Here is a 27,031-nt window from a genome sequence, read left to right as displayed (position 1 = left end):
CGGCCTAAATTTAGTCCCCGGCTTCTACTACGGCCTACTACAGTGCTAGGCCACGCCTCGAAGGCCGCCCAATCACATGCGCCGCAGCTCCGCTCTAGCTCCGCCCACTCCAGGCGGAAAAAAAAAACAATCTGTGCACCTCTCTCTCCTGGTCCCAGCGTCACCGCGTGTGGTGCATGGAGAGCGGGGCTGTGGAGGAAGGAAGACAGCGGGGCTGTAGAGGGAGAGAGCGGAAGAGCAGGGCTGTGAAGGAAGAGAATGGGGCTGTGGACGGAGAGAGTGGGAGAGCAGGGCTGTGAAGGAAGAGAACGGGGCTGTGGACAGAGAGAGCGGGAGAGCAGGGCTGTGAAGGAAGAGAATGGGGCTGTGGACGGAGAGAACAGGGCTGTGAAGGAAGAGAACGGGGCTGTGGACGGCGAGAGCAGGGCTGTGAAGGAAGAGATCGGGGTTGTGGAGGGAGAGAGCGGGAGAGCAGGGCTGTGGACGAAGAGACCGGGGCTGTGGAAGAAGAGACCGGGGCTTTGGAGGGACACCGGGACATGGATGTAGAGCGCGGCTGCAGAGGGATAGAACGGGACAGCGGGTGTAGAGCGTGGATGTTAAGGAAGACAGCGGGACCCACAGTTAGGTACTGTGCCCGGGCAATGCCAGGCTCTTCAGTTAGTATATACAGTATATATATTGTAAGGTAGTGCTTGTTATCCAGATAGAGGACACTCTCTTGGCAGCCAATAAATCACATCCGGCACAGGTTTCTTACCATAACTCCAACAGTCCATGCGGTTTATTAGGCATCATAAACCAGGAACAGCAACAGAAAGTTCATATAAACCGCATAGCGTCCATGACAGAGCTTCACTCTGCTTATCCTGTGGTCACACAGGTTGTGCATTGTCCAGTACACAGGCTCTTCAGCCTCAGAGTTTTATCCCCTGTCCGGGTTTACCTCAAGGCTGCTTCTCAGTGCAGACATTCATTCCCTGCAGGGAACTCTCACACACACGTCTCACGTGTACAGGAAGGCAGACCCATCTTCCGTCAGTCGGTCTCACGTCAGCCCAGATGAGACCTTTCATACGGACCAACCGGGTCCCAGCATTCACCCATGTGACCTACCCTGGCCACCTTATATGGTCTGTAGCCACGCCCATCGGGTCACATGGCTATGACCTCATCACAGGTCCTTCACACTCACATAGTCTTTTACTACCAGCGCTTTCAGACACACCCCTGGTGGATTTGTAGGTAGCTCTCCCTAACACATTGGCACGAAAGATCAGCTCTGCTGATCAGCACATAATCAAGCCTTCATCCCAAGGCCACCCACCTTGAGATACATTACGATCATTCAGCATCCTACTCCTATCAGGACACTGGAAATGCTTATACGCCTGTCCTGGGACACCCACACAGCACCCCTTAGCGGACACAGTGGTCACTACACCACATAATATATATATATATACTGTGTGTGTGTATATATATATATATATATATATATAACATTAGAACAAATTAGGTTTCCAATAGCTAACAGTCAGCTCCCATTTTTAAAATAATATTATGCCAGGTAATAGGGAGAAAGTAGAGTTTTGGAGATAGTGGATGGGGTGAAGCACATAATTATCAGGACCTCTAGTTCACATCACTTGTGGCATGTTGCATTTAAAGGGAAACTGTCACCTATTTTTTCGCATATAAGATGCAGCCACCGCCATCAGGGGCTTATCTACAGCATTTTGTAATGCTATAGATAAGCCCCCGATGTAACTTGAAAGAGAAGAAAAACAAGTTATATTATACTCACCCAGGGGCGGTCCTGGTCCGGTCCGGGTCCGATGGGTGTTACAGTCCGATGAGGCACCTCCCATCTTCTAGCGATGATGTCCTCTTCTTTGCTTCCTGTCGCGGCTCCGGCGCAGGCGCACTGCTCTGCCCTGTTAAGGGCAGAACAGAGTACTGCAGTGCGCAGGCGCTGGACCTCTCTGACCTTTCCCGGTGCCTGTGCACTGCAGTACTCTGCTCTGCCCTCAACAAGGCAGAGCAGTGCGTCTGCACCGGAGCAATGACGGGAAGCAAAAGTTACATTGAGGGCTTATTTACAGCATTACAGAATGCTGTAGATAAGCCACTGATGGCGGTGGCCACATCTTATATGCGAAAAAATAGGTGACAGATTATTGTAAGTTTGGCCAAACTACAATATAGTCATACATAACTGATAAATTATAAATGATTGTGTCTGTCACCGCTGCATGCTACTCCCAGAAAAAACAACAAGAATAGGTGATGGATTCCTTTCAAAATTCAGCATCACTTTTAAATGAACCTTGTAAATGATTTCTGAACACCTGAAAAGGATCCTGTACATTCTGTGCACCTTTCATAGATGCACCTGAAGATCCCTCATAGTTTGCCTTTATAAAATCCGACTTAAGTATAACAATATTGCAAGTAACAGTAGTTAGTTGTGACACTGTTGGAACTCCAGGGATCGTTACAAGCTGTCAAGTAGTCAACTCATCTGAAGCTAAATACTCTGTGGAACAGCAGTCTGGCAACCACGATCTACTAATGTAAAATGGAGAATATTTTTTTAACTCTTTTATATATATTTTCTTTGTACAGTTGTTTTTTAACATCAGAGAATCGGGAGAGCAAGAGGCTGTTACTATAATTTATCATTTGGTTTTACTTACTGTTATCAGCAGGTGTGAGAATAATTTTAACAATAATTTTATTTGTATAGTGCCAATATATCCAATAGTACTTTTCAATTTAGAGGGTGCATACACATTTTTAAAATCTATAAGGTAATATGAGTGACACAGAAGGTAGATAGTGCTAAAAGAGTATAGTCCCTAAAATAATACAGACTAGCCATCTTTATAATAAACTAGATGGTGGCCTGATTCTAACGCATCGGGTATTCTAGAATATGTATGCAGTTTATTTTTGAAGATTTAATAATAATGCAATAATGCACCCCCCAATCCTGATATGTATGGTTCTCTCACCACCACTCCTGATATATATGGTTCTCTCAACCCCAATCCTGGTATGCATGGTCCTCTCACCCCTCTTTCCTGGTATGCATGGTCCTCTTACCTCCCTTTCGGGATATGCATGGTCCCCTCACCCCCCAATCCTGGTATGCATGGTCCTCTCACCCCCTAATCCTGGTATGCATGGTCCCCTCACCCCCCTATCCTGGTATGCATGGTCCCCTCACCCCCCTTTCTTGGTATGCATGGTCCCCTCACCCCCCTTTGCTGGTATGCATGGTCCTCTCACAGCCCAATCCTGGTATGTATGCTCACCTTCACCCCCGTTTCCTGGTATGCATGGTCCCCTCACCCCCTTTCCTGGTATGCGTGGTCCCCTCACCCACCAATCCTGGTATGCATGGTCCTCTCACCCCCCCAATCCTGGTATGCATGGTCCCCTCACCCCCCTATCCTGGTATGCATGGTCCCCTCACCCCCCTTTCTTGGTATGCATGGTCCCCTCACCCCCCTTTGCTGGTATGCATGGTCCTCTCATACCCCAATCCTGGTATGTATGCTCACCATCACCCCCCTTTCCTGGTATGCATGGTCCTCTCACCCCCCAATCCTGGTATGCATGGTCCCCTCACCCCCCCAATCCTGGTATGCATGGTCCCCTCACCCCCCCAATCCTGGTATGCATGGTCCCCTCACCCCCCCAATCCTGGTATGCATGGTCCCCTCACCCCCTTTCCTGGTATGCGTGGTCCCCTCACCCACCAATCCTGGTATGCATGGTCCCCTCACCCCCCTTTCCTGGTATGCATGGTCCCCTCACCCCCCTTTCCTGGTATGCTTGGTCCCCTCATCCCCCAATCCTGGTATGAATGGTCCCCTCACCCCCCTTTCCATGTAGCCACGACCAATCAGCGTCGCGGCCATCTGTCCGCAACCAATCAGCAACGCGGCCTTGTAGCAACGACCAATCACTGCCGCGGCCTTCTAGCATGTTTTAAAAAAGGTTATTCTCACCTTCCGACGGCCTCCTGTCTTCTTTCCACGGGCCCGTCCTCACATTCCCAGTAATAATTTGCTGCTTAGATCGCTGATGACATTGGTCTTCTGTCTCGCTCTCGCGAGAGTGACATCATCAGAGGTCTAAGCCGCAAAGCATTACTGGGAACGCGAGGCCGGGCGCGTGGAAAGAAGACAGGAGGCCGTTGGAAGGTGAGAATAACCTTTTTTTTTATTTTAATTCTCTTTTTTACAGATTAAGGCCTGCGCCCGATTGAGCGTTGCGCCCAACTGCGCCTGCCTGGTATGCATGGTCCCCTCACCCCCCTTTCCTAGTATGCATGGTCCCCTCACCCCCCAATCCTGGTATGCATGGTCCCGTCACCCCCCAATCCTGGTATGCATGGTCCCCTCACCCCCTTTTCCTGGTATGCATGGTCCTCCCACCCCCCAATCCTGGTATGCATGGTCTCCTCACCCTCCAATCCTGGTATGCATGGTCCCCTCACCCCCCAATCCTGGTATGCATGGTCCCCTCACCCCCCTTTCCTGGTATGCATGGTCCACTCACCCCCCAATCCTGGTATGCATGGTCCCCTCACCCCCCTTTCCTGGTATGCATGGTCCCCTCACCCCCCCAATCCTGGTATGCATGGTCCCCTCACCCCCCCAATCATGGTATGCATGGTCCCCTCACCCCCTTTCCTGGTATGCATGGTCCCCTCACCCCCCTTTCCTGGTATGCATGGTCCCCTCACCCCCAATCCTGGTATGCATGGTCCCCTCACCCCCCCAATCCTGGTATGCATGGTCCCCTCACCCCCCCAATCCTGGTATGCATGGTCCCCTCACCCCCCTTTCCTGGTATGCATGGTCCTCTCACCCCCCTATCCTGGTATGCATGGTCCCCTCACCCCCCAATCCTGGTATGCATGGTCCCCTCACCCCCCCAATCCTGGTATGCATGGTCCCCTCACCCCCCAATCCTGGTATGCATGGTCCCCTCACCCCCCCAATCCTGGTATGCATGGTCCCCTCACCCCCCAGACTTGGTATGCATGGTTCCCTCACCCCTCTTTCCTGGTATGCATGGTCCCCTCACCCCCCAAACCTGGTATGCATGGTCCCCTCACCCCCCAATCCTGGTATGCATGGTCCCCTCACCCCCCTTTCCTGGTATGCATGGTCCCCTCACCCCCCTTTCCGTGTAGATGCGACCAATCAGCGTCGCGGCCCTCTGTCCGCAACCAATCAGCAACGCGGCCCTGTAGCTGCGACGAATTACTGCCGCGGCCCTCTAGCATGTAAATAATATTAAAAAATTTAAAAAAGTTATTCTCACCTTCGGACGGCCTCCTGTTTTCTTTCCACGCGCCCGGCCTCTCGTTCCCAGTAATGCTTTGCGGCTTAGACCACTGATGACATCGGTCTTCTTTCTCGCTCTCGTGAGAATGACGTCATCAGCGGTCTAAGCCGCAAAGCATTACTGGGAACGCGAGGCTGGGCGCATGGAAAGAAGACAGGAGGCCGACGGAAGGTGAGATTAACCTTTTTTTTATTTTAATTCTCTTTTTACAGATTAAGGCCTGCGCCCGATTGAGCGCTGCGCCCGACTGCGCCTGCCGCTGATTGGTCGTGGCCGCAATCAGCGGCAGGCGCAGCTTACCGTTGCAAACAGCTGCGCCTGTCGCTGATTGGTCGCGGCCTGGCGGCCGCGACCAATCAGCGACCCACGATTTCGGTTACAGACAGACATGATAAGACGATTATATGTATAGATCAGGGTATTCAGGTAAAACTGCATGAACTGGACACTAGCCAATATCTGTATACGTCCAGATACAAAGTGCTAAAGATTATATAAAGGGCTAGATTTCGAGGAAGATGTAGACACATGGACACCATTTTTGGTACCATTCTGTTAAAGGGAACCTGTCAGCTGATACATGCTGCCCAAACCATGGGCTGGATGTATCAGCCACTGGCTGACGGATCACAGCCATGTACAGTTGTGAATCACCAGGGTGTGTAAACATTTGATCAGGGTCATTTGGATGTTTTGGGTTGTCATTATGATTTAAAAAGAGAAAACACAGTGGTTTGACAATAAATGGCTTCACCCAACCACTAATCATGAGTGGAGAAAAAGTTTTGGTGTTATCATTCATATTCTCTGAAAAAGGGACAAGAAAGCAAAAATTCTGCCAGGGTATGTAAACTTTGGAGCACAACTGTATCTGTGACTCCGAATTGCTGTGGTATTTCAGAGAAAAATATACTTTTAATAGCTGCCGGGACCAAGCTGTGCGACTAGTCATACAGGCGGATCCCAGCGGCTTCTCCCCACCCACTGACTGTGATTAACAAGCCTCTGCCCATACAAACTCATAAGCAGAGGCTTGCCAGTCACTGATAGCAGGCAGGTCACGGATCCGCCTGTATGACTAGTCACCCACACAACTCGGTCACCGGCCACTATTAAAAACGTTTCTCTCTGAAACACAGCAGCGTTAGGGCACCATGTATCAGCTGACAGGTTCTCTTTAAAGTAACAAAACCAACAATAGTCACTGAAATAGCTTAAAATTGACAAAAAATAATTTTCAATTTAAATTTACAGAATATCAACTAATGAAAATCACACATTGCTTTTGAATTGTTTTTCAACAGAAAAATAATTAAAAAAAAAACCAAACTAATGTAAATGGCCTGGACAAAAATGATGGCACCATTAATTTAATTGGGGACAACGATGAGTGTAAATTCTTCATAAGTCGAAGATTGAATCCATAATGTTGTGTAATGAATTTAGTCTATCTTTAAGACATGGAGCCAATATTCCAAAGAAAAGACACATCAATTAAAAAAAAAAAAAAAGAAATCCTTAATAGAAATAGCCAAAGACCACATAGAACATTGAAATATTTTTAACCACTTGGAACCTGGGGCCAGTTAAATAAAGTGGTAAGCCACCACCTATTCCACTTGCAAATAAAATAAAATGAGCGCTATATATAAAGGGTTTATAGCAACATGTATTGGAGGTTTTTTTTGTAGGTGTGATACTCGTCTAGATGAGGTAGCTAGTTTTTAGCACAGTGGAATTCCATGTCATCACACGGCAGAATAGTAGTCTTTCACATGATCTGATACTGATAAGTTGGTGGAATAGACATCTACAATAACAGCAAAAATAATGATGAATACATCATATTTTGCCAATGATTGTCAATATTGTTTCAGTGTACATATATATTATTATGTGAATGTCCATGTCACCCTCTGAACAGTATCTATGGTTAGCCATATTATCTGATTAGATCCCAAAAAGTATAGCAAAACACATATCTGTTTTCCATTTACCGCTCATTCTAATGATATTTTATTTATATGTATTCTCCTGCTAGTTTATTCTGCAATACTTAGCTTTTTTTTGTATTTGTTCTTTTGCAGCAATACTTCATCCTGCTCATCTTAACAGATGGGGTTATCACAGACATGGCTGACACCAGGGAAGCTATAGTTCATGCCTCTCATCTTCCTATGTCAGTCATCATTGTCGGTGTTGGAAATGCTGATTTTAGTGACATGCAGATGTTGGATGGAGATGATGGCATACTGAGGTCACCCAAGGGAGAGCCTTGTCTCCGGGACATTGTTCAGTTCGTGCCGTTCAGGAATTTTAAACATGTATGTATTTTTATAGAATTTCACAACCAACATGTGAAGGATAAAGCAGGACATTTAGCATTGTCAGTTTCAAATATAGACATGTTTTATTTACTATATAATTTATATGGTTTATGAGATTTATAAAATTGATTTCTTCCACATATGAATATTTTAAATCCCGTACTATCCCAAGCTCATTCAATCCACGGTTAATCATAATTTGATCCAAAAATATCACCCTAATTCCAGCACCAGTTATTGAGAATGATACTGATGAAGCACTGTAGCCACTCATAGTGCTAAGTATTCGGCTGATAGATCACAGCCACGTGGTCATCTCGGTAGCGTTGAAGTGATGTGTTGGATTCACAAAATAACATGTCAGAATGGACACACAGACCTAGAGTGTTAGTACAACAGGCTGAAAGGCATGTGGAAAGGTAAGAACCTGAACAACACGATATGCTGGGCAGCAGATAAATAAGAAAGTCAGGATGTATTAGCACCAAGAGGGCAGAAGAAGAGGAAAATAACAGCACTCAGATGTAGGTAGCGGAACCCACAGCAGATTGTAGCATAACAGGCTCTAATAACACTTTCTGATGTTTACAGCAAAAGATTGGATAACCAGCAGGTCGTAGAAGCAGCAAATGTAAATTATAGAATCCACAGCAGACTGTATTGTAATGTGAACAGGCTCTAATAACAATTTGTGTCATTTACAGCAAAAGATTGGATAAGCAGCAGGTCATAGAATCAGCAAATGTAAATGATAGATTCCATTGCAAACTGCAATGTTATGATAAAAGACTCAATAATACTTTATGATGCTTGCAGCAAACAATTGGCTAACCAGCAGGTCACAGAAGCAGCAGATGCAAATAATAGAAATTGCAAGCGTATGAGGATATAATAACAGACAAAACTTAGTGCTGGCAATTTCCACACTAACAGCAACTCAGCATGTTACAGTCTAAATACTCGAACACAGTAATGGGTCCAAGTGGGCCTTAATGAGGACCTTTCATCAGTTTAAGCATGCTAAACTTGACCCCATCATGGAATAATGGCTAAAAAGCTGAGTAAAACGTAAGGAGCATCTGACTCCCACATATTTTATAATCAAAGTACGGTATATTAGAAAAACGATTAGATTATGACAATAAATAGATAGACATTAACCTCTTCACGACCGCCCACAGTAGATAAACGTTGGCGCTTGCTGGGCTTTGTGCAGCGCCGACGTTTATCTACTGTCGGCGGTTTTGTGCCCCCCGGGACCCCCACATACCTTCCAACGCGGGGATCCCGGTGCGCAATGCATGCTGGGACCCCCGACGTCATCGAGACCTGATTGGTTCAGGTCCCGATGACGTCAGCGTCACAGCAGCCAATGGGAGCGATCGCTGGGAAAGCTGCTTGTTTCCCGGCGATCTCCTTCATTGTAACGCGGCTTCTCCCTCTGATCTAACACTGACAGCTGATCAGAGGTGAAGCAGCGTTATTGTGTGACTAGATCGCTGCCTGGCACAGCTGATCGCTGCCTGGCACAGCTGTGCCAGGCAGCGATCTTGTCACACAGTAACGCTGCTTCACCTCTGATCATCTGTCATTGTGAGATCAGAGGAGAAGTCGCGTTATTATGTGCCAGGCAGCGATCTTGTCACATAGTAACGCTGCTTCTCCTCTGATCTCACACTGACAGATGATCAGAGGTGAAGTGGTGTTACTATGAGTCAGATCGCAGGGCAGCGATCTTGTGACAAAAATAAAAAAAAAAGTAAAAAAAAAAAATGCAGGGGTTAGGGCTAGGGCTAGGGTTAGGGCTAGGGTTAGGGCTAGGGCTGGGATTAAGGTTATGGGTGTGTTGGTGTTAGGTTTGTGGTTAGGGTTATGGTTAGGGCTGAGATTAGGGTTAGGGGTGTGTTGGGGTTAGGGTTAGAATTAGAATTGGGGGTTTCCACTGTTTAGGTACATCAGGGGCTCTGTAAATGCAATATGACGCCCACAGACCATTCCATCAAAGTCTGCATTTCAGAACGTCACTACTTCCCTTCCGAGCCCCACCGTGTGCCCAAACAGTAGTTTTCTCCCACATATGGGGTACCAGCGTACTCAGGACTCAGGACAAATTGGACAACAACTCTTCGGGTCCAATTTCTCCCGTTACCCTTGTGAAAATAAAAATTGGGGGCTAAAAGATCATTTTTGTGGAAAAAAAGTGATTTTTTTATTTTCACGCCTCTACATTATAAACTTTACTGAAACACTTGGGGGTTCAAAGTGCTCACCACACATCTAGATAAGTTCCTTGGGGGGTCTAGTTTCCAAAATGGGGTCACTTGTGTGGGGTTTCCACTGTTTAGGTACATCAGGGGCTCTGCAAACGCGACATGACACCCACAGACCATTCCATCAAAGTCTGCATTTCAGAACGTCACTACTTCCCTTCTGAGCCCCACCGTGTGCCCAAACAGTAGTTTTCTCCAACATATGGCATACCAGCATACTCAGGACAAATTGGACAACAACTCTTAGGGTCCAATTTCTCCTGTTACCCTTGTGAAAATAAAAATTGGGGGCTAAAAGATCATTTTTGTGGAAAAAAAAATGATTTTTTTATTTTCACGCCTCTACATTATAAACTTTACTGAAACACTTGGGGGTTCAAAGTGCTCACCACACATCTAGATAAGTTCCTTGGGGGGTCTAGTTTCCAAAATGGGGTCACTTGTGTGGGGTTTCCACTGTTTAGGTACATCAGGGGCTCTGCAAACGCGACATGACACCCACAGACCATTCCATCAAAGTCTGCATTTCAGAATGTCACTACTTCCCTTCCGAGCCCCACCGTGTGCCCAAACAGTAGTTTTCTCCAACATATGGCATACCAGCATACTCAGGACAAATTGGACAACAACTCTTAGGGTCCAATTTCTCCTGTTACCCTTGTGAAAATAAAAATTGGGGGTTAAAAGATCATTTTTGTGGAAACAAAATGATTTTTTTTTATTTTCACGGCTCTACATTATAAACTTTAGTGAAACACTTGGGGGTTCAAAGTGCTCACCACACATCTAGATAAGTCCCTGGGGGGGGGGTCTAATTTCCAAAATGGGGTCACTTGTGGGGGGTTTCCACTGTTTAGGTACATCAGAGGCTCTCCAAATGCGACATGGCATCCGATCTCAATTCCAGCCAATTCTGCATTGAAAAAGTCAAACGGCACTCCTTCCGTTCTGAGCTCTGCCGTGTGCTCAAACAGTGGTTTAGCCCCACATACGGGGTATTGGCGTATTCGGGAGAAATTGCACAAAAAATTTAGTGGTTCATTTTCTCTTTTTACACTTGTGAAAATAAAAAAAAATGGTTTTGAAGTAAAATGTTTGTGAAAAAAAGTTAAATGTTTATTTTTTCCTTCCATATTCCATTCATTCATGTGAAGCACCTGAAGGGTTAATAAACTTCTTGAATGTGGTTTTGAGTACATTGAGAGGTGCAGTTTTTAGAATGGTGTCAATTTTGGGTATTTTCTGTCATATTGACCCCCCAAACTCACTTCAAATGTGAGGTGGTCCCTAAAAAAAATGGTGTTGCAAATTTTGTTGTAAAAATGAGAAATCGCTGGTCAACTTTTAACCCTTATAACTTCCTAAAAAAAAAAAAAATTATGTTTCCAAAATTGTGCAGATGTAAAGTAGACATGTGGGAAATGTTATTTATTAACTATTTTGTGCGATATCACTCTCTGATTTAAGGGCATAAAAATTAAAAGTTTGAAAATTGCAAAATTTTCTAAATTTTTGCCAAATTTTGATTTTTTTAACAAATAAGTGCAGATCATATCTAAAAATTTTTACCACCATCATGAAGTACAATATGTCATGAGAAAACAATGTCAGAATCAGTAGGATCCGTTGAAGCGTTCTAGAGTTATGACCTCATAAAGTGACACTGGTCAGAATTGAAAAAATTGGCCCGGTCACGAAGGCAAAAACAGGCTCGGGTGCGAAGGGGTTAAGGAGGAAAATCATTTTTCGCTTCGGAATCGTCTCTAAGTTTTTTTGTTTCAGTATTTAAAATTGAATTTAATGAAAATCACTAGAACATGAAAATCATGTAAATCCTGCAATGAAGCAAGAGACGATGTAAAGGCAATGAATATAAAAATTACTATTTGCTATCCTATGAAGACACAAAATTATCACCATACATACGTATCTAGTTTTTAAAAGATAACGTGACATGAGAAATACATTTTCCTTATACTCGGTTCGGCTAGATACATCTTTCACATCCTCCTTCCCATGTGAAAAGCTGTGTATACTGTACATGATTATATTCAGAAACAAACAGCCTTTTAGTGCCAGCATTGTTCATCCAGCTTATGTCATATAGTATATTCCCAGCTGAAAAGTCCTATTAACTGCATTGTAAATGTGTCACAGGGTTTTAATTTATCATTTATGAAATGGTCACATAATGAGTCCTAGACTTCCTCTCCTAATATTTTATCCTAAACATATTATATTGGGAAGCTCAGAGTCAATCTTCTGAGTTTCACAGACAAACAGCAGAAAATGAATGTTGCATGTTATCCATAATCCAATGTCTGCCTCCTTATGTGCAGATAATATCTCCCTGGGGTATTTTCAGGCAGCATAATTATAGCTTTGCCTGTAGAAGTTGTCACACTGTATTGTAGGACAAAAAAGAGAATAGCCTCCAGCGGTAGCCAAAAGTATGAAAAAAATTATTAGTTTATTAATCACATTAAAAACTGTAGTAGCAGGTCACCAAAAAAGATCCATAGACATAGGAGAAGCAGACCAACTAGTTTCAGCTTAACGCCTTAATCATGGTGAATTTGTATGTATGAATCTGTATTGTATGAGTACAATCTGCTTTCTGGGTTTTTCAAGGTAATTATGTAAAACTTGCTGGATTTTTATGAAGTTTAAACTTGTTTATGAATTTTATATAAACTACTTAAATGTAAGTCTATTTTTTATATGTCTTTTCCAGAAGAAAGAAAGCTGCCACTGACCAGTGATAGCCACTAGAAATCAGCCAATCGATTCTGAACTAATCAAATTTTGTTGTGAATTTCCCAAAATTTCCGAATTTGGGCACACCACAATTTTGGACATTACGCTTTGCTCAAATCCAACAAAATGGTGGCTATCATTTTGCTGGACTTCAAGGATCAGGAAAGAGTTGAAAACAAAAGTAAACGCTTACATTCACTTATTCTTGGTCCTCTTCATACCTGCCCCACCCCAATGTTCACTGCCACTTCTTCTGATTGGCTACTTTGACTTCCTTTTTTCTTGCTGAATCTGCCTAACCGATGCCGCTTCTACTGTCTAGGCCCCATGTTGTTACATGTAGCGCAATGCACATCAATAACATTTTTTTGCATGCCATGTGACTACAGGTGCATGTCATTGATGTGTGTCGTGCCCTAAATGACATTGTGGCGCCTAGTCAGCAGCCCTGGAACTGCTTGGAAGACCCAGTGGGAGAAGGAGGAAAAGGAGTCAATCAAAGGAGAGTGGTGCTATAGGTATGCGGAGGGCCGAGGAAAGGGAAGTATAAGGCAATGTGCACACATTGAATATTTGGTGAGTTTTTTACCTTATTATTTGTAAGCCGAAACCAAATCAGAGGAAAATTATAACAGAAACACATCACCACTTCTGCATTTTTTTTTACCCACTCCTGGTTTTGCCTTACAAATACTGATGTCAAATAGTGACCAAATACTCAACGTGTGCACGTGGCATAAGGGCCCTGTCACACATAGCGACTCACCAGCGATCCCGACAACGATATCAACGTGTCAGGATCGCTGGTGAGTCGCTACATGATCGCTGGTGAGCTGTCAAACAGACAGCTTCACCAGCGATCAGGACCAGCGACGCCGAGCGCACAGCATCGCTGTGTACTTTAGTTACCAGCGCGCTGATGCAGGGAGCTGGTAACTAATGTACACATCAGGTATCTAAGGGACGTGCGTCACTTAGAAACCCGATGTGTACCTTAGTTACCAGCTCCCTGCATCAGCGCGCTGGTAACTAAGGAACACAGAGGGTTTCTAAGCACAGCGCAGTGCTTAGAAACCCTGCGTTTACCTTAGTTACCAGCTGATCGCTGGTCTCCCGCCTGTCACAAACAGCGATGCGTGCTGGCCAGCGAGAGTCCAGCAACCAAAAAAATGTCCAGGGCTTTCCTACAGCGATCAGCGATACCGGCAGGGGGGCCGGGTCACTGATCGCTGTCACACACAGTGATCTCGCTGGTGAGATCGCTGTTAGGTCACAAAACTTGTGACTCAGCAGTGATCTCGCTAGCGCGATCGCTATGTGTGACGGGGCCCTAAGACTTTATTATCTTTATAACACCTTCCCGATAGATTCGTTTTACACCACATGTATTTAATGCAAATCATTTTAACCAAATGAACTCCTTGAATTGAGCAAATTTGCTTGAATTAAATTTTTGGAGAGTCATTCACCTCTAGTTCTACCCTATAACTCTTCAGCGGGCCTTGCAAAGTGACACTTGAGTCTCATCCTATAGAAATAGACATCCATCTGCAAACAGCTGTCTTGGGGGTCTTGTCTCTCATCAGCATAGAGCAGGATACTTGTTGGTTGGGTTAGAGGCCCTTGACGTGGAGACCATCACTAGTGTAAAGAGTGTCCAAAGCTCTTACAGTAGATAAAACAGCTATCCTTCTTCTGGAGAACAGCTAATTTGCATACCTTTTTCCCATGGTGCATTGCCTTTTTTCTTATAAGATTCCCTAGGTCAGCTAGCACTTTCCATAAGGAGAACCAATAATCTATTTTCTTTAGGTCACTGTTCTCTGTTCAGGTTTATCAAATCATTTATTTTCACTTGTTGTTTTCTATACAGTGCTGAACACAGTGACCCTCCCAAAGAGTTCTTAGCCATTTTACGGCTTTTTTTGGCTGTCAGAAACCTATAAATCAGCAAGTAATTGCATATCCTAATGGCATGCTATTACATGCTTCTCCATAAAATAACAATAGGATATAAAACGCTTGCACAAAAAAGGATTTTTCCAGCAACTTCAAAATCATCACTATTAGCTGAACATCAATAAAATAATAAATAGGCGAATCTCGTCATATTGTTGTTATTAGTAGAGAAGAGCGAATATTTCAATGTTCGGTTTGGATTACGATTGCAGAATTTGCAATATTCGCCGATTAATTCATCGAATATTCGTCGAATATAACCAAACGCAATTCAGGTCAATGGGAGGTAAAACAAACACATGCACAACACCTTATAATGGCCCCAAATGCTGCCAAAACACATCAAATTATGCGGCAGACACTAGGAAAGTGGCCTCAAATCACCCTCAGTACTAATTGTAGCATGGCACTGCAGCAATCATCTAGGCTTGAGGTATCGGGGTCTGGGACAGCATTTACAGCTTTCAATTGAACATCAGAGTAAGACAAGGTGGGTGAGAGATCGGTGTAGGAGTCCTGTGCTGGGAGCCCTGACACCATATGCAACAGTTCAAAATGCTTTCATACTCAGCCACACTCAGGTGGCACAAATATCATAAATTTCGTAGATTACTATTATCAGAAAAATCTAAGGATAGTAACACCGAGTCAAGGAAGTGGAAGCCTGACTGTCTTGGAGGCCTACTGCTACAGTGTACAGTCGGTGTAGGCCTCCTTTGCTGAGAGCCCTGATACCACATGCAACACCTCTACCTGCTTTCATGCTGAGTCACACTCAGGTGGCAAAAATATCAGTGTTGTAAACTACCATTGTAATAAAAATGTAAGGATAATAACACGGGTAGTTGAGTCCAAGCAAGTGGAGGCCTGATGGTAGAGACCCAACCAGTAGTGATGAACGAATTTGTTTGGAAAACGATCGCCAAACATATATTTTTTTTGTCATTACTGAGGTCCACAGACAAAGCCAGCAGGGCACATGTCCTAGAAGTGCACTGTAGGGACCCCTGGGGACAAGAACAGCCGGACAATAAAGATGCACGGGACCTGAATGTAGAAGTTTAGAATGCCGGCAAAGGACCTACGGTCATGTGAACGTCATGTGACTGCAAGGGGGCGGGGCTTAGCGTCCTGCTTTCAGAGGAGGAAGAAAACTCAGAGTCAGGCAAAGCAGAAGTCAGGCACAATACAGGCAAGTGAGGTACAGGAGGGATAAACAGACGGGAGGTCAGACAAAGCCAAAGGTCATACACAATATATCAATACAGTACCAGGGATGAGACAGAACGGACAGTCAGGGCCAAGCAGAGATCAAAACCAAACGGACATAGAAGGTACCAAGCAGAATCCAAAGCGATATCCAGAGAACAGACCGAGTCATACACAGACAATCAAGCAACCAGAACACGGCACTAACACACTCAGGGGTCACCACACAATGCCAAGGGCAAGAGTATAACTGATGGGGGATGGGAGCTTCCTGAGGCTATAAGAAGCCTCCCCAGAACCAATGAGAGGCCACCATAATAGGTCCCAGGTGTGCAGGTGAGAGTCTGCACTGCGATCAGAACATTAACCCCAGAAGTGCCGGTCACCCAGCACTGGTATCATGACAGATTGGAGTTATAAAGTTTACCTCCGGCCACTGGTTTCACCTGATGGGACTACTGATCCCATTATCCGACACCTACAGCTGCTAATTACAGTGAGAGCAGGAACGATGGATGGAAATATTCATCAGCCGCTCCTGCGCTATAAATAATTTTTATAAAAAAATAGCGTGGGTTATTTTTGCTAACCAGCCAGACAAAAATCATGGCTGGGGGCTGCAACCCTCAGCGGTCAGCTTCAGCAAGATTGGTTATCAAGAATAGAGGGGTCCCCACGCTGTTTTTTAAATTATTTAAATAAATAATTTTAAAAAATGGCGTGGGGTCCCCCCATTTTTGACAACCAACCTTGTTAAAGAAGACAGCTGCGGGCTGGTATTCTCAGGCTGGTAAGGGGCCATGGATATTGGCCCTCCAGCCTAAAAATAGCAGCCCGCAAGTGCACAAAAAAGGCACATCTATTAGATGCGCCAATTGTGGTGCTTTGCCAGGCTCTTCCCACTTGCCCTGTAACAGTGTCAAGTAGAGTTGAGCGACTTTTGCTTTTTAGGGTCGCGTTTCGTTTCGTGAAACCCGACTTTTCCAAAAGTCGGGTCGAGCAAGATCGTCCGATTATAGGGAAAAGTCGGGGTCGTCCCGAAACACGAAACCCAATGTAAGTCAATGGGGAATAAAAGTCGGCAGTGAGAGGAGGACAGGAAACACACATACAGTGCCCATTTGAATGCCAAAAGCATCAATTCTTCTTACTTAAGCTTGTCAACCTTAATTAACTTCATAATACAAGTTACGCACTGAAAAATGGGGGTTATTTGGCTAAATTTGTGGGGGGGAGGGCTGGCTGCAGGTTTTCATGTGCCCTGGGCGAAAGAGCGCCCCTTTAACACATACCACAACTCATCATGCTCCGATACGGCAGAGAAATAGCGGTATAGTACAATGAAAAATACCTCACTTTTTACATCTCATGACGAGGCCCATCTATTTCTCCATACAAAATCATTGGTCCCATATAATGTTTGAAACAGTATATGATGAGCTCCACATAATGCTACAGTATATGTTGGTCCCCATGGATGAAGCTCCACTGTCTTATGGGCCCAAATAATGCTCCAAACATAATGGGCCCCATTTCTAATGCTCTAGTGTATAATGGGCCCTGTAAATGCTGCTCCAGTGTCTGATGTCCACCTTTGGAATGTTCCAGTGTATGGTGGGCCCCATCTATCATTCTCCAGAGTATAGTGCTCCCCAAAAATTGCTGTCCCAACATAGAAAGCAATCAAATAAGTCTCCTCGCTAGGGAATCCCTGTACTTGTCTGGACAGGTGCTGTAGCTTGCTTAACAGCTCGCCAGCCGTTCTCACGCCCAGTATGGATTGCACGTGATTGCACAAAGGTTAGAAAGGGTACCGTATCCCTGGATAACATGTATGGATAGCGTACACATTCAAAATATATGTCTATACAGCATGAGGCAGGCTCAGACGGTGTTAGGCCCAGTATGGATTGCACGTCATTGCACAAAGGTTAGAAGGGGTACCGTATCCCCGGATAACATGTATGGATAGCGTACACATTCAAAATATATGTCTATACAGCATGAGGCAGGCTCAGACGGTGTTAGGCCCAGTATGGATTGCACGTCATTGCACAAAGGTTAGAAGGGGTACCGTATCCCCGGATAACATGTATGGATAGCGTACACATTCAAAATATATGTCTATACAGCATGAGGCAGGCTCAGACGGTGTTAGGCCCAGTATGGATTGCACGTCATTGCACAAAGGTTAGAAGGGGTACCGTATCCCCGGATAACATGTATGGATAGCGTACACATTCAAAATATATGTCTATACAGCATGAGGCAGGCTCAGACGGTGTTAGGCCCAGTATGGATTGCACGTCATTGCACAAAGGTTAGAAGGGGTACCGTATCCACGGATAACATGTATGGATAGCGTACACATTCAAAATATATGTCTATACAGCATGAGGCAGGCTCAGACGGTGTTAGGCCCAGTATGGATTGCACGTCATTGCACAAAGGTTAGAAGGGGTACCGTATCCCCGGATAACATGTATGGATAGCGTACACATTCAAAATATATGTCTATACAGCATGAGGCAGGCTCAGACGGTGTTAGGCCCAGTATGGATTGCACGTCATTGCACAAAGGTTAGAAAGGGTACCGTATCCCTGGATAACATGTATGGATAGCGTACACATTCAAAATATATGTCTATACTGCATGAGGCAGGCTCAGACGGTGTTAGGCCCAGTATGGATTGCACGTCATTGCACAAAGGTTAGAAGGGGTACCGTATCCCCGGATAACATGTATGGATAGCGTACACATTCAAAATATATGTCTATACAGCATGAGGCAGGCTCAGACGGTGTTAGGCCCAGTATGGATTGCACGTCATTGCACAAAGTTTAGAAGGGGTAACGTATCCCCGGATAACATGTATGGATAGCGTACACATTCAAAATATATGTCTATACATCAGGAGGCAGGCTCAGACGGTGTCAGGCACAGTATGGATTTGACGGCCCAGATTACACAGCGGAGGAGCAGGGAGAGGTAAAGATTGCAAATGCTGGGGCCCTGGCCAAGCAAGGGGGGCCCACTCGTGGGCGTCGGTACTGGCACTGGGCCCCTCATAGTACAGCGGTGTGTCTGACGGCGGGTGTGCACCACCACCGTCAGAGACACTTGATTGCACTATGAGGGACCCTGTGCCAGTGCCCGCGCCCAAGAGTCGGCCTACCCACCTGTCCAGGGCAACGGCACTCGCACGGTGTCGTGCGCTAGGTGGTGACCCCGGCCATGGGGGGGGAGGCAGCACAGTTAGGGAGTTTTAGAAAGTGGCATATGTTGATGTTGGACATTCAACTGATGCAAAAGGCGAAATAGGTGAAGTACCAGGAAGAGGTGGACCAAAGCAAGCCATTTTTCTGTCACCCTATGTGTCATCAGGGGAAGGTGGGACAAAATCCTTGGATCCCATGCGTGGTTCATTTTAATGAAGGTTAGATCATCCACATTTTGGGTTGACAGACGGGTCCTTTTTTCTGTCAGGATTGATCCAGCTGCACTGAAGACTCTTTCCGATAGCACACTTGCAGCTGGGCAAGCGAGCTCCTGTAAGGCATATTGGGCCAATTCAGGCCAGGTGTCCAGTTTAGCGGCCCAATAGTCAAAGGGGAATGACCTGTGTGGGAGAACATCGATATGGGAGGAAAAGTAGTTTGTAACCATAGTTGACAACTGCTGTCTCCTGTCACTTTCCATCGATGCAGTATTACCAGTTGTGTGAGCGGTATTTGGAAAATCAGTCCACAACATTGTCATGAAACCCCTGTCTCCAACGCCACTTCTGCTGTGTGCACCACGAACACCTCTGCCAAGCTGCCCCCGGCCCGTACGGCTCGTGTGAGAACCATCACCGCTGCTGTGTGCTGGGAATGCCTCAAGCAACCGATTTACCAGAGTTGCTTGTTTATTAGCCAATATTAGGTCAAGGTTCTCCTGTGGCATGATGTTTTGTAATTTGCCTTTATAGCGTGGATCCAGGATGCTGGCCAACCAGTAGTCGTCATCGTTCATCATTTTGGCAATGCGGGGGTCCCTTTTTAGGATCCGCAAGGCATAATCTGACATGTGGGCCAATGTTCCCGGTGTCAATGATGCACTGCGAGTGCTGGGTGGAGGAGCACTTTCTGGCAAATCCACATCCCTCCAGTCACGCACAAACCCTGTACCAGACCTTGCCACGCCAACATTTTCACTTGCCCCACGAGATGCATCCTCCTCCCCTAAGTAATCATCCCCATCATCCTCCTCCTCCTCTTCTTCCTCCACCTCGTCCAGGAGAGGTCCCTGAGCAGACAATGGCTGAATGTCATCAAGGATTCCCTCCTCCTCTTCCTCCTCATCAACATTGGCTGCAGACGCCTGCTCCTTAAGGTGCGTCAAAGTTTGCATGAGCAGACGCATAAGTGGGATGCTCATGCTTAGGATGGCGTCGTCTGCGCTTACCAGCCGTGTGCATTCCTCAAAACACTGAAGGACTTTACAAAGGTCTTTCAGCTTTGACCACTGCACGCCTGTCAACTCCATGTCTGCTCTCAAAGTGCCTGGCCGTGTATCCTCCCACAAATGCATTATGGCCTGCCTCTGCTCGCACAGCCGCTCCACCATGTGCAGGGTGGAGTTCCACCTTGTTGCAATGTCGATAATGAGGCGGTGGTTGGGAAGGTGGAGCAATCGCTGCAGCTTCTGCATACGAACGGAGTGTACAGGCGACCGGCGGATGTGCGCGCATAGTCTTCGCACCTTCTGGAGCAGGGCTGTTAACTCCAGATAATTTTTGAGGAAGCACTGCACCACCAGGTTCAAGGTGTGAGCCAAGCAAGGTATGTGGCTGAGTTTTGAAAGGGCTATGGCTGCCACAAAATTACGGCCGTTATCACTAACTACCTTGCCTGCCTCAAGATGTACACTGCCCAGCCATGACTCAGTTTGTCGCTTCAAGTACTCGGCGGTGTGTCTGTCGCCCAAACACATCATCTGCAACACAGCCTGCTGACGCTTTCCACTAGCTGCTCGATAGGGGGACACATCGTGTGCAACAGTGGCAGCTGCAGATGGAGTGCTCGTACGACTGCGCTCTGTGGACGAGCTGTCGCTTCTGGAGGAGGAGGAGGAGGAGGAGGGTCGAACGCCTACAGCCAACTGTTTCCTAGACCGTGGGCTAGGCAGCACTGTCCCACCACCGCTGTCCCCTGTGGACCCTGCATCCACCACATTAACCCAGTGCGCAGTGATGGACACGTAACGGCCCTGGCCATGCCGACTGGACCATGCATCAGTTGTGAGGTGCACCTTTCCACTCACTGACTGCTTGAGTGCATGGACAATGCGGTCTTTCACATGATGGTGGAGGGCTGGGATGGCTTTGCGAGAGAAGAAGTGGCGACTGGGTAGGTCATAGTGTGGTACTGCATAGGCCATGAGTTCGCGGAAAGCTGTGCTTTCCACCAACCGAAAGGGCATCATCTCAAACGAGATTAGTTTGGCAATGTGGGCGTTCAAACCCAGTGTACGCGGATGAGAGACTGAGTACTTTCTTGACCTACTCATAGTGTCTGGGAGGGTGAGCTGGACTTGAGAGCTGCATATGGTGGAAGTAGCGGTGGACAGGGCGGACTGAGAGAGGGTTGATGATGGTGATGAAGTTGGTGTTCTTTCTGATGGCCTAGAATCAGCCTTTCGTTGATATAACAGTGGGATTCCCTGACTGCTGTGGCCTTGCAACGACACCTCAACATTTGCTGCTGTGCTAACCGGTGTGCTTACAGTGGGGGAAACAATGTAGCGTTGCTGACTACCTTCGTTGTGATCAGTTGCACATGTGGCACTTGAGGTTTGGTGTTGTGTCCACGCTTGCAAGTGCATGCTGGTTAAATGTCTAAGCATGCAACTGGTATTCAAATTTTTCAGATTTTTCCCTCGGCACTTCTTACAGATAACCTTGGCCTGATCATGAGGATTTTGTTCAAAAAACTGCCACACTGCACTCTTCCTACTTTGGCAGACATTTTGCGGCCTAGCACGCTGTGATCTTTTGACCCTCTGGACAAGCTGTCCAGCAACTCTTTTGATGTTTGGAACCTGTCTTTGGAGTGCTCCGGGCCTGCCAGATAACAGCTGTTGCGATGTCGATGTCTGCTGTGGATGCTCCTCATCTGAGCTATTGGAAGCAGCACCCTCTTCCCCCAATGGATGCCAATCTGGGTCAACAACTGGGTCATCCATCACCTCCTCTTCTATGTCATGTGCACCTTTCTCTGTGTCACCGTGTATGGTGGTATAGTGTGCGGGAAGGGGCACCTGAGTCTCATCAGGGTCAAAATCTGGCTCTGTACACTGCAAGGACAATGTATTGCTCTGAGTGAATGTACCAGCAGAATCATCCATCAGCGGCTGTGCATCAGTGCACTCCATGTCAGATTCATCTTGGCCTGGGTAATTCACCATTTGACTTGATAATCCAGGCATGGTATGTGAAAACAGCTCCATGGAGTAATCAGTAGTGTGGCCTGCGTCATCCTTCAATCTTGGTTGGGGTGAAGGACACAAGGAAAGGTGTGGTTCATGAACATGAGCCTCCAATGACGACTCAGTGCTTTTACTTTTTACAACTGAAGAAGAGGAGGCGATAGAGCTGGAGGCTGAGTCAGCAATGTAAGACAAAACTTTTTCCTGATGCTCTGCCTTTAAAAGCGGTTTGCCAACTCCTAGAAAACTAAGCGTTCGAGGCCTTATGTAGACAGACGATGACGCAGGGTCAGCACCTCCTGCATTTGGTCCTATTTTGCTCTTGCCACTACCATCAGATCCACCACCAACACCATCATTACCAGCTGCCAACCCCCGCCCAATTCCACGGCCTCTTCCACCAGCCTTCCTCATTTTTGGTAGAAATGTAGACAAAATCCAACAAACTATATAGTAATGTAAAACAAGGTACAAGGTGTCTATAGGACAGGGGAGTTTTAGAATTTCTGCACACACTTGTGGACAGTGGACACTTGTGGATTGTGTGCGGCCCACTGATATCTGAGCGCTATGTGACACGCTCGATGGCACAGCTGCCTGTGACCAAAGTGACGAGAGGATAATGGAGATTTTGAATCTCTGCGTACACTTGTGGACAGTGGACACTTGTGGATTGTGTGCGGCACACTGATATCTGAGCGCTATGTGACACGCTCAATGGCACAGCTGCCTGTGACCAAAGTGACGAGAGGATAATGGAGATTTTGAATCTCTGCGTACACTTTTGGACACTGGACACTTATGGATTGTGTGCGGCCCACTGATATCTGAGCGCTATGTGACACGCTCGATGGCACAGCTGCCTGTGACCAAAGTGACAAGAGGATAATGGAGATTTTGAATCTCTGCGTACACTTGTGGACAGTGGACACTTGTGGATTGTGTGCGGCCCACTGATATCTGAGCGCTATGTGACACGCTCGATGGCACAGCTGCCTTTGACCAAAGTGACGAGAGGATAATGGAGATTTTGAATCTCTGCGTACACTTGTGGACAGTGGACATTTGTGGATTGTGTGCGGCCCACTGATATGAGCGCTATGTGACACGCTCGATGGCACAGCTGCCTGTGACCAAAGTGACGAGAGGATAATGGAGATTTTGAATCTCTGCGTACACTTTTGGACACTGGACACTTGTGGATTGTGTGCGGCCCACTGATATCTGAGCGCTATGTGACACGCTCAATGGCACAGCTGCCTGTGACCAAAGTGACGAGAGGATAATGGAGATTTTGAATCTCTGCGTACACTTTTGGACACTGGACACTTGTGGATTGTGTGCGGCCCACTGATATCTGAGCGCTATGTGACACGCTCGATGGCACAGCTGCCTGTGACCAAAGTGACGAGAGGATAAGGGAGATTGGATTGCTTTTTAAAAAGCAGTTTGCGGAGCAGTGGGTAAACAGCAATGCCAGCGTGTCAGGAAGCCTTAGAAGGCAGCCCAACAACCAACACCACTGATACACCACAATATAGCCTCCCCTTGCACTGCACACACAGTGACTTGTGTGTTGTGCAGGCCAAATCGCTAGCAGCAGAAGCAGTTTTTTTGTCTTCTTCCCTGCCTAATGCTCTCCCTACAGAATCAGCAGCAACCTCTCCCTATACTAAGATCGGCAGAAGTAAGATGGCGGTCGGCGTGCACGCCCTTTTATACCCCCTGTGACGACCACCAAAGCAAGCCAATCACTTGCATGCCCTTCTGAAAGATGGTGGTGACCCGTGCCTATGTCATCACGTTGCCCACAGTGTCCGTGGATCCTGATTGGCTGAAAAAGAGCGCAAAACAAACTTTTGAAACGCGACTTTGGCGCGTAAGTCGCCGACCTCGTGGCCGACCCCATCCTAGGGTCGGGTTTCGTTTCATGAAACCCGACTTTGCCAAAAGTCGGCGACTTTTGAATTTTTTCGACCCTTTTCGCTCAACTCTAGTGGCAAGTTCAAAGTCTGCTCCTGCATATAGATGACTGGAATAGAGATGCTGATGACTGTGTTGTCAGCGCTAACCATCTTAGTAGTCATTTCGAAACTGTGCAGAAGGGTGCAGAGGTCCTTAATCTGTCCCCACTCTGTAAAAATGATATGCGCCACCTTCTTACCGCATTGGCCCAGGCTATAAGACATGTCATACTGCATGAGCGCTCAATGCTGTTGGCACAGTTGCTGCTAACATGTGCAGAGTGGAATTCCACTGTGTCGGCACATCACATATCAACCTGTTAACTGGCATTGACAAAGACCTCTGTATCGATGCAAGTCAATGACCAGAGGGGTGCAAATGGCGGAAATGAGCACACAGCTTACATTATTTCTGGAGCAGCTCACCCAGGCCAGGATAGTGGCAAAGAAAACACTTTACCACCAGGTTGAGGAAGTGAACCATGCAAGGCACGTGTGAGAGGTTACATTGCCGTAGGGCCGCCACCAGGTTTGCACAGTTACCGGACACGGCCTTCCCTGGATGGAGGTTCAGCGGAGACAGCCATTGATCAAACTCAGACTGGAGAGCTGTCGACAACTCTTCAGCTGTATGACTGCGATCTCCAAGGCATATCAATTTTAATATTGGCTGATTGTGGTGAGCCCTGGCTGCGCAGTACGGAGGTGTTGGGGATTCGTTCTGCACTGTTGGAACGAGTGTCTCATTAAGGCAGAGGTTGAGGGTAGAGGTGGAGGCCCTAGAGGAGATAGAGGAGGCAGAAGCAGTGGAGAGAAGTGCTAAATGTAGAGGTTTGTCCTGCAAGCCTTGGGGATTCCAAGACTTCTGGAGCAGTGCCTGTCCCCACAGCCACCAGAGTCACCAAGTGCCCAGTCAACGAGACGTAATGCCCTGGGCCATGCTTACTCATTCAAGTGTATGTGGTGATATGCACCCTGGCAGACAGAGATTTAGTCTCTGAAAGAGTGATGGTGTCTGCGACATGCTGGTGTAGCGCAGGCACAGCTTTCTTAGAAAAGTAATTTCGACTGGGCAATTGATACTGGGGGACTATGACGGTCATCACCTTTCGGAAACCATCTGTATCTACCAGGCGGAAAGGCAGCATTTCTGTTTCCAATAGATTGGAGATGGTAGAGTTTAACCTCTTCGCTTTGTCATATGTAGGAGGAAACAATCTTTTACGTGACCACAACTATGGATCCGCGTGCTGACAGCAGTGCTGAGAGAGGGCTGAGTACGGTGAACCAGACAATCTGCTGGACCATGAGAGAGATGCAGGCGGAGATGTTACAGTGGATTGAGAAACTTGTGGTGTGCTCACTCTCTGAGATCGGTCAAAAACAGCAGGCATGTTTGCTTCCATTACAGCTGATGACAGCTCTCAGTTAGCGTGACTGGAGTGGGTAACGATCCCGAGGTTCTGCAGTCGAAGACCTGCGTCACCATAGTTGGCATAGTAACAATGGAGGAGGAAGAAGCAGCAGATGCGATTGATGGAGAGGCTGATGGTATTGATATTCAGTTCATACATGTAGTAGTCAAATTATTGCACTTTTTCCTCGACTGTTTTTTTTTTGCAGTTAGATTACGTAAGTTTTTTGCCACCCCTGCGCGCTGCAGACCCACAGATGCTGCTGGTCACAGGCACAGTTGTCGCTGAAGATGCATTGCTCGTCGTGGCTGCATAACTACATGTCTGCGATGTACGGTGCAACGTAACCTCCTCGTCTTCCTCCTCAGATGACCTACTCAGCTGTGTCACTCTATGTTCACGCCAACTGGGATCTAACACCTCATCATGATCATCCTCTGTGTTATCACATTCCTCGCCCTTGGAGTCACCCTCTTCCTGTTCTTGCCCTGACAGCACAGTACAGTCCGCGTGAGCCTCAGATATCTGAGTCTCATCGGCATCACCTCCCCCAGGGGCTAACGTCTGATGACGAGGGACAGGATGCTGTTCAGACCTTACTTCGTCCTGCCCTGGATCCAATCTAAAAAATTTTGGGCACAGGTGCAGATTAAAATTAGATTTTAAACTCTGCCCCTCTTCTGCAAACAGCTGAATTTCAAAGACAGTAAATTCCAAGTTGAAATATGGCTTGATGTATCATGCTAGTCACAAAAAAAGAATTGTTTGAGTGTGGATAAGGCTTGTATGACAAAGAAGTTATGCTACAAACAATTTGAAAGTCAGTTCCCCTACTGTATGACACTAGAAACAGAAGGATTTTTTGGTGGCCTCTGGATCAGGCCTCTATAAAATACTAGCTGCTACAAACAATTTGAAAGTCAGGTCCCTTATTGTATGACACTAGGAACAGAAGGATTTTTTTGTGGCCTCTGGATCAGGCCTCTATAACACACTACATGCTACAAACAATTTGAAAGTCAGTTCCCTTACTGTATGACACTAGGAACAGAAGGATTTTTTGTGGCCTATGGGTCAGACCTCTATAACACACTACATGCTACAAACTATTTGAAAGTCAGTTCCCCTACTATATGACACTAGAAACAGAAGAATTTTTGTGACCTATGGATCAGGCCTCTACAGCTTAATTTCAAACCAATGAAATGACAAAGCGTGATACGGAGGGTGTCTAACTTTTTGCAACAGAAAAAATTATATTTTTTTTAATGTGCCTTAGGTCTGTAGACAGATT

At 46.4% G+C, this 27,031-nt stretch overlaps 1 protein-coding gene across 2 annotated transcripts in view; it reads left to right on the top strand.

Moving 5' to 3' along the window:
- CPNE4 (copine 4) overlaps nucleotides 1-27,031 on the top strand; it is a 662,462-nt gene that overhangs the window by 603,756 nt on the left and 31,675 nt on the right. For both annotated transcript variants that reach the window (XM_073569453.1, XM_073569446.1), the window contains one exon: nucleotides 7,455-7,691. In XM_073569453.1, the coding sequence (XP_073425554.1) occupies nucleotides 7,455-7,691 (237 nt within the window). The remainder of the gene's footprint in view (nucleotides 1-7,454; nucleotides 7,692-27,031) is intronic.

The sequence above is a fragment of the Dendrobates tinctorius genome, unplaced genomic scaffold, assembly GCF_039654945.1.
Source record: "Dendrobates tinctorius isolate UK_male_01 unplaced genomic scaffold, ASM3965494v1 ptg000005l, whole genome shotgun sequence".
Classification (NCBI taxonomy): domain Eukaryota; kingdom Metazoa; phylum Chordata; class Amphibia; order Anura; family Dendrobatidae; genus Dendrobates; species Dendrobates tinctorius.
The sequence above is the reverse complement of the archived record's forward strand: the minus strand, read 5'-3'. Positions and strand labels throughout refer to the sequence as shown.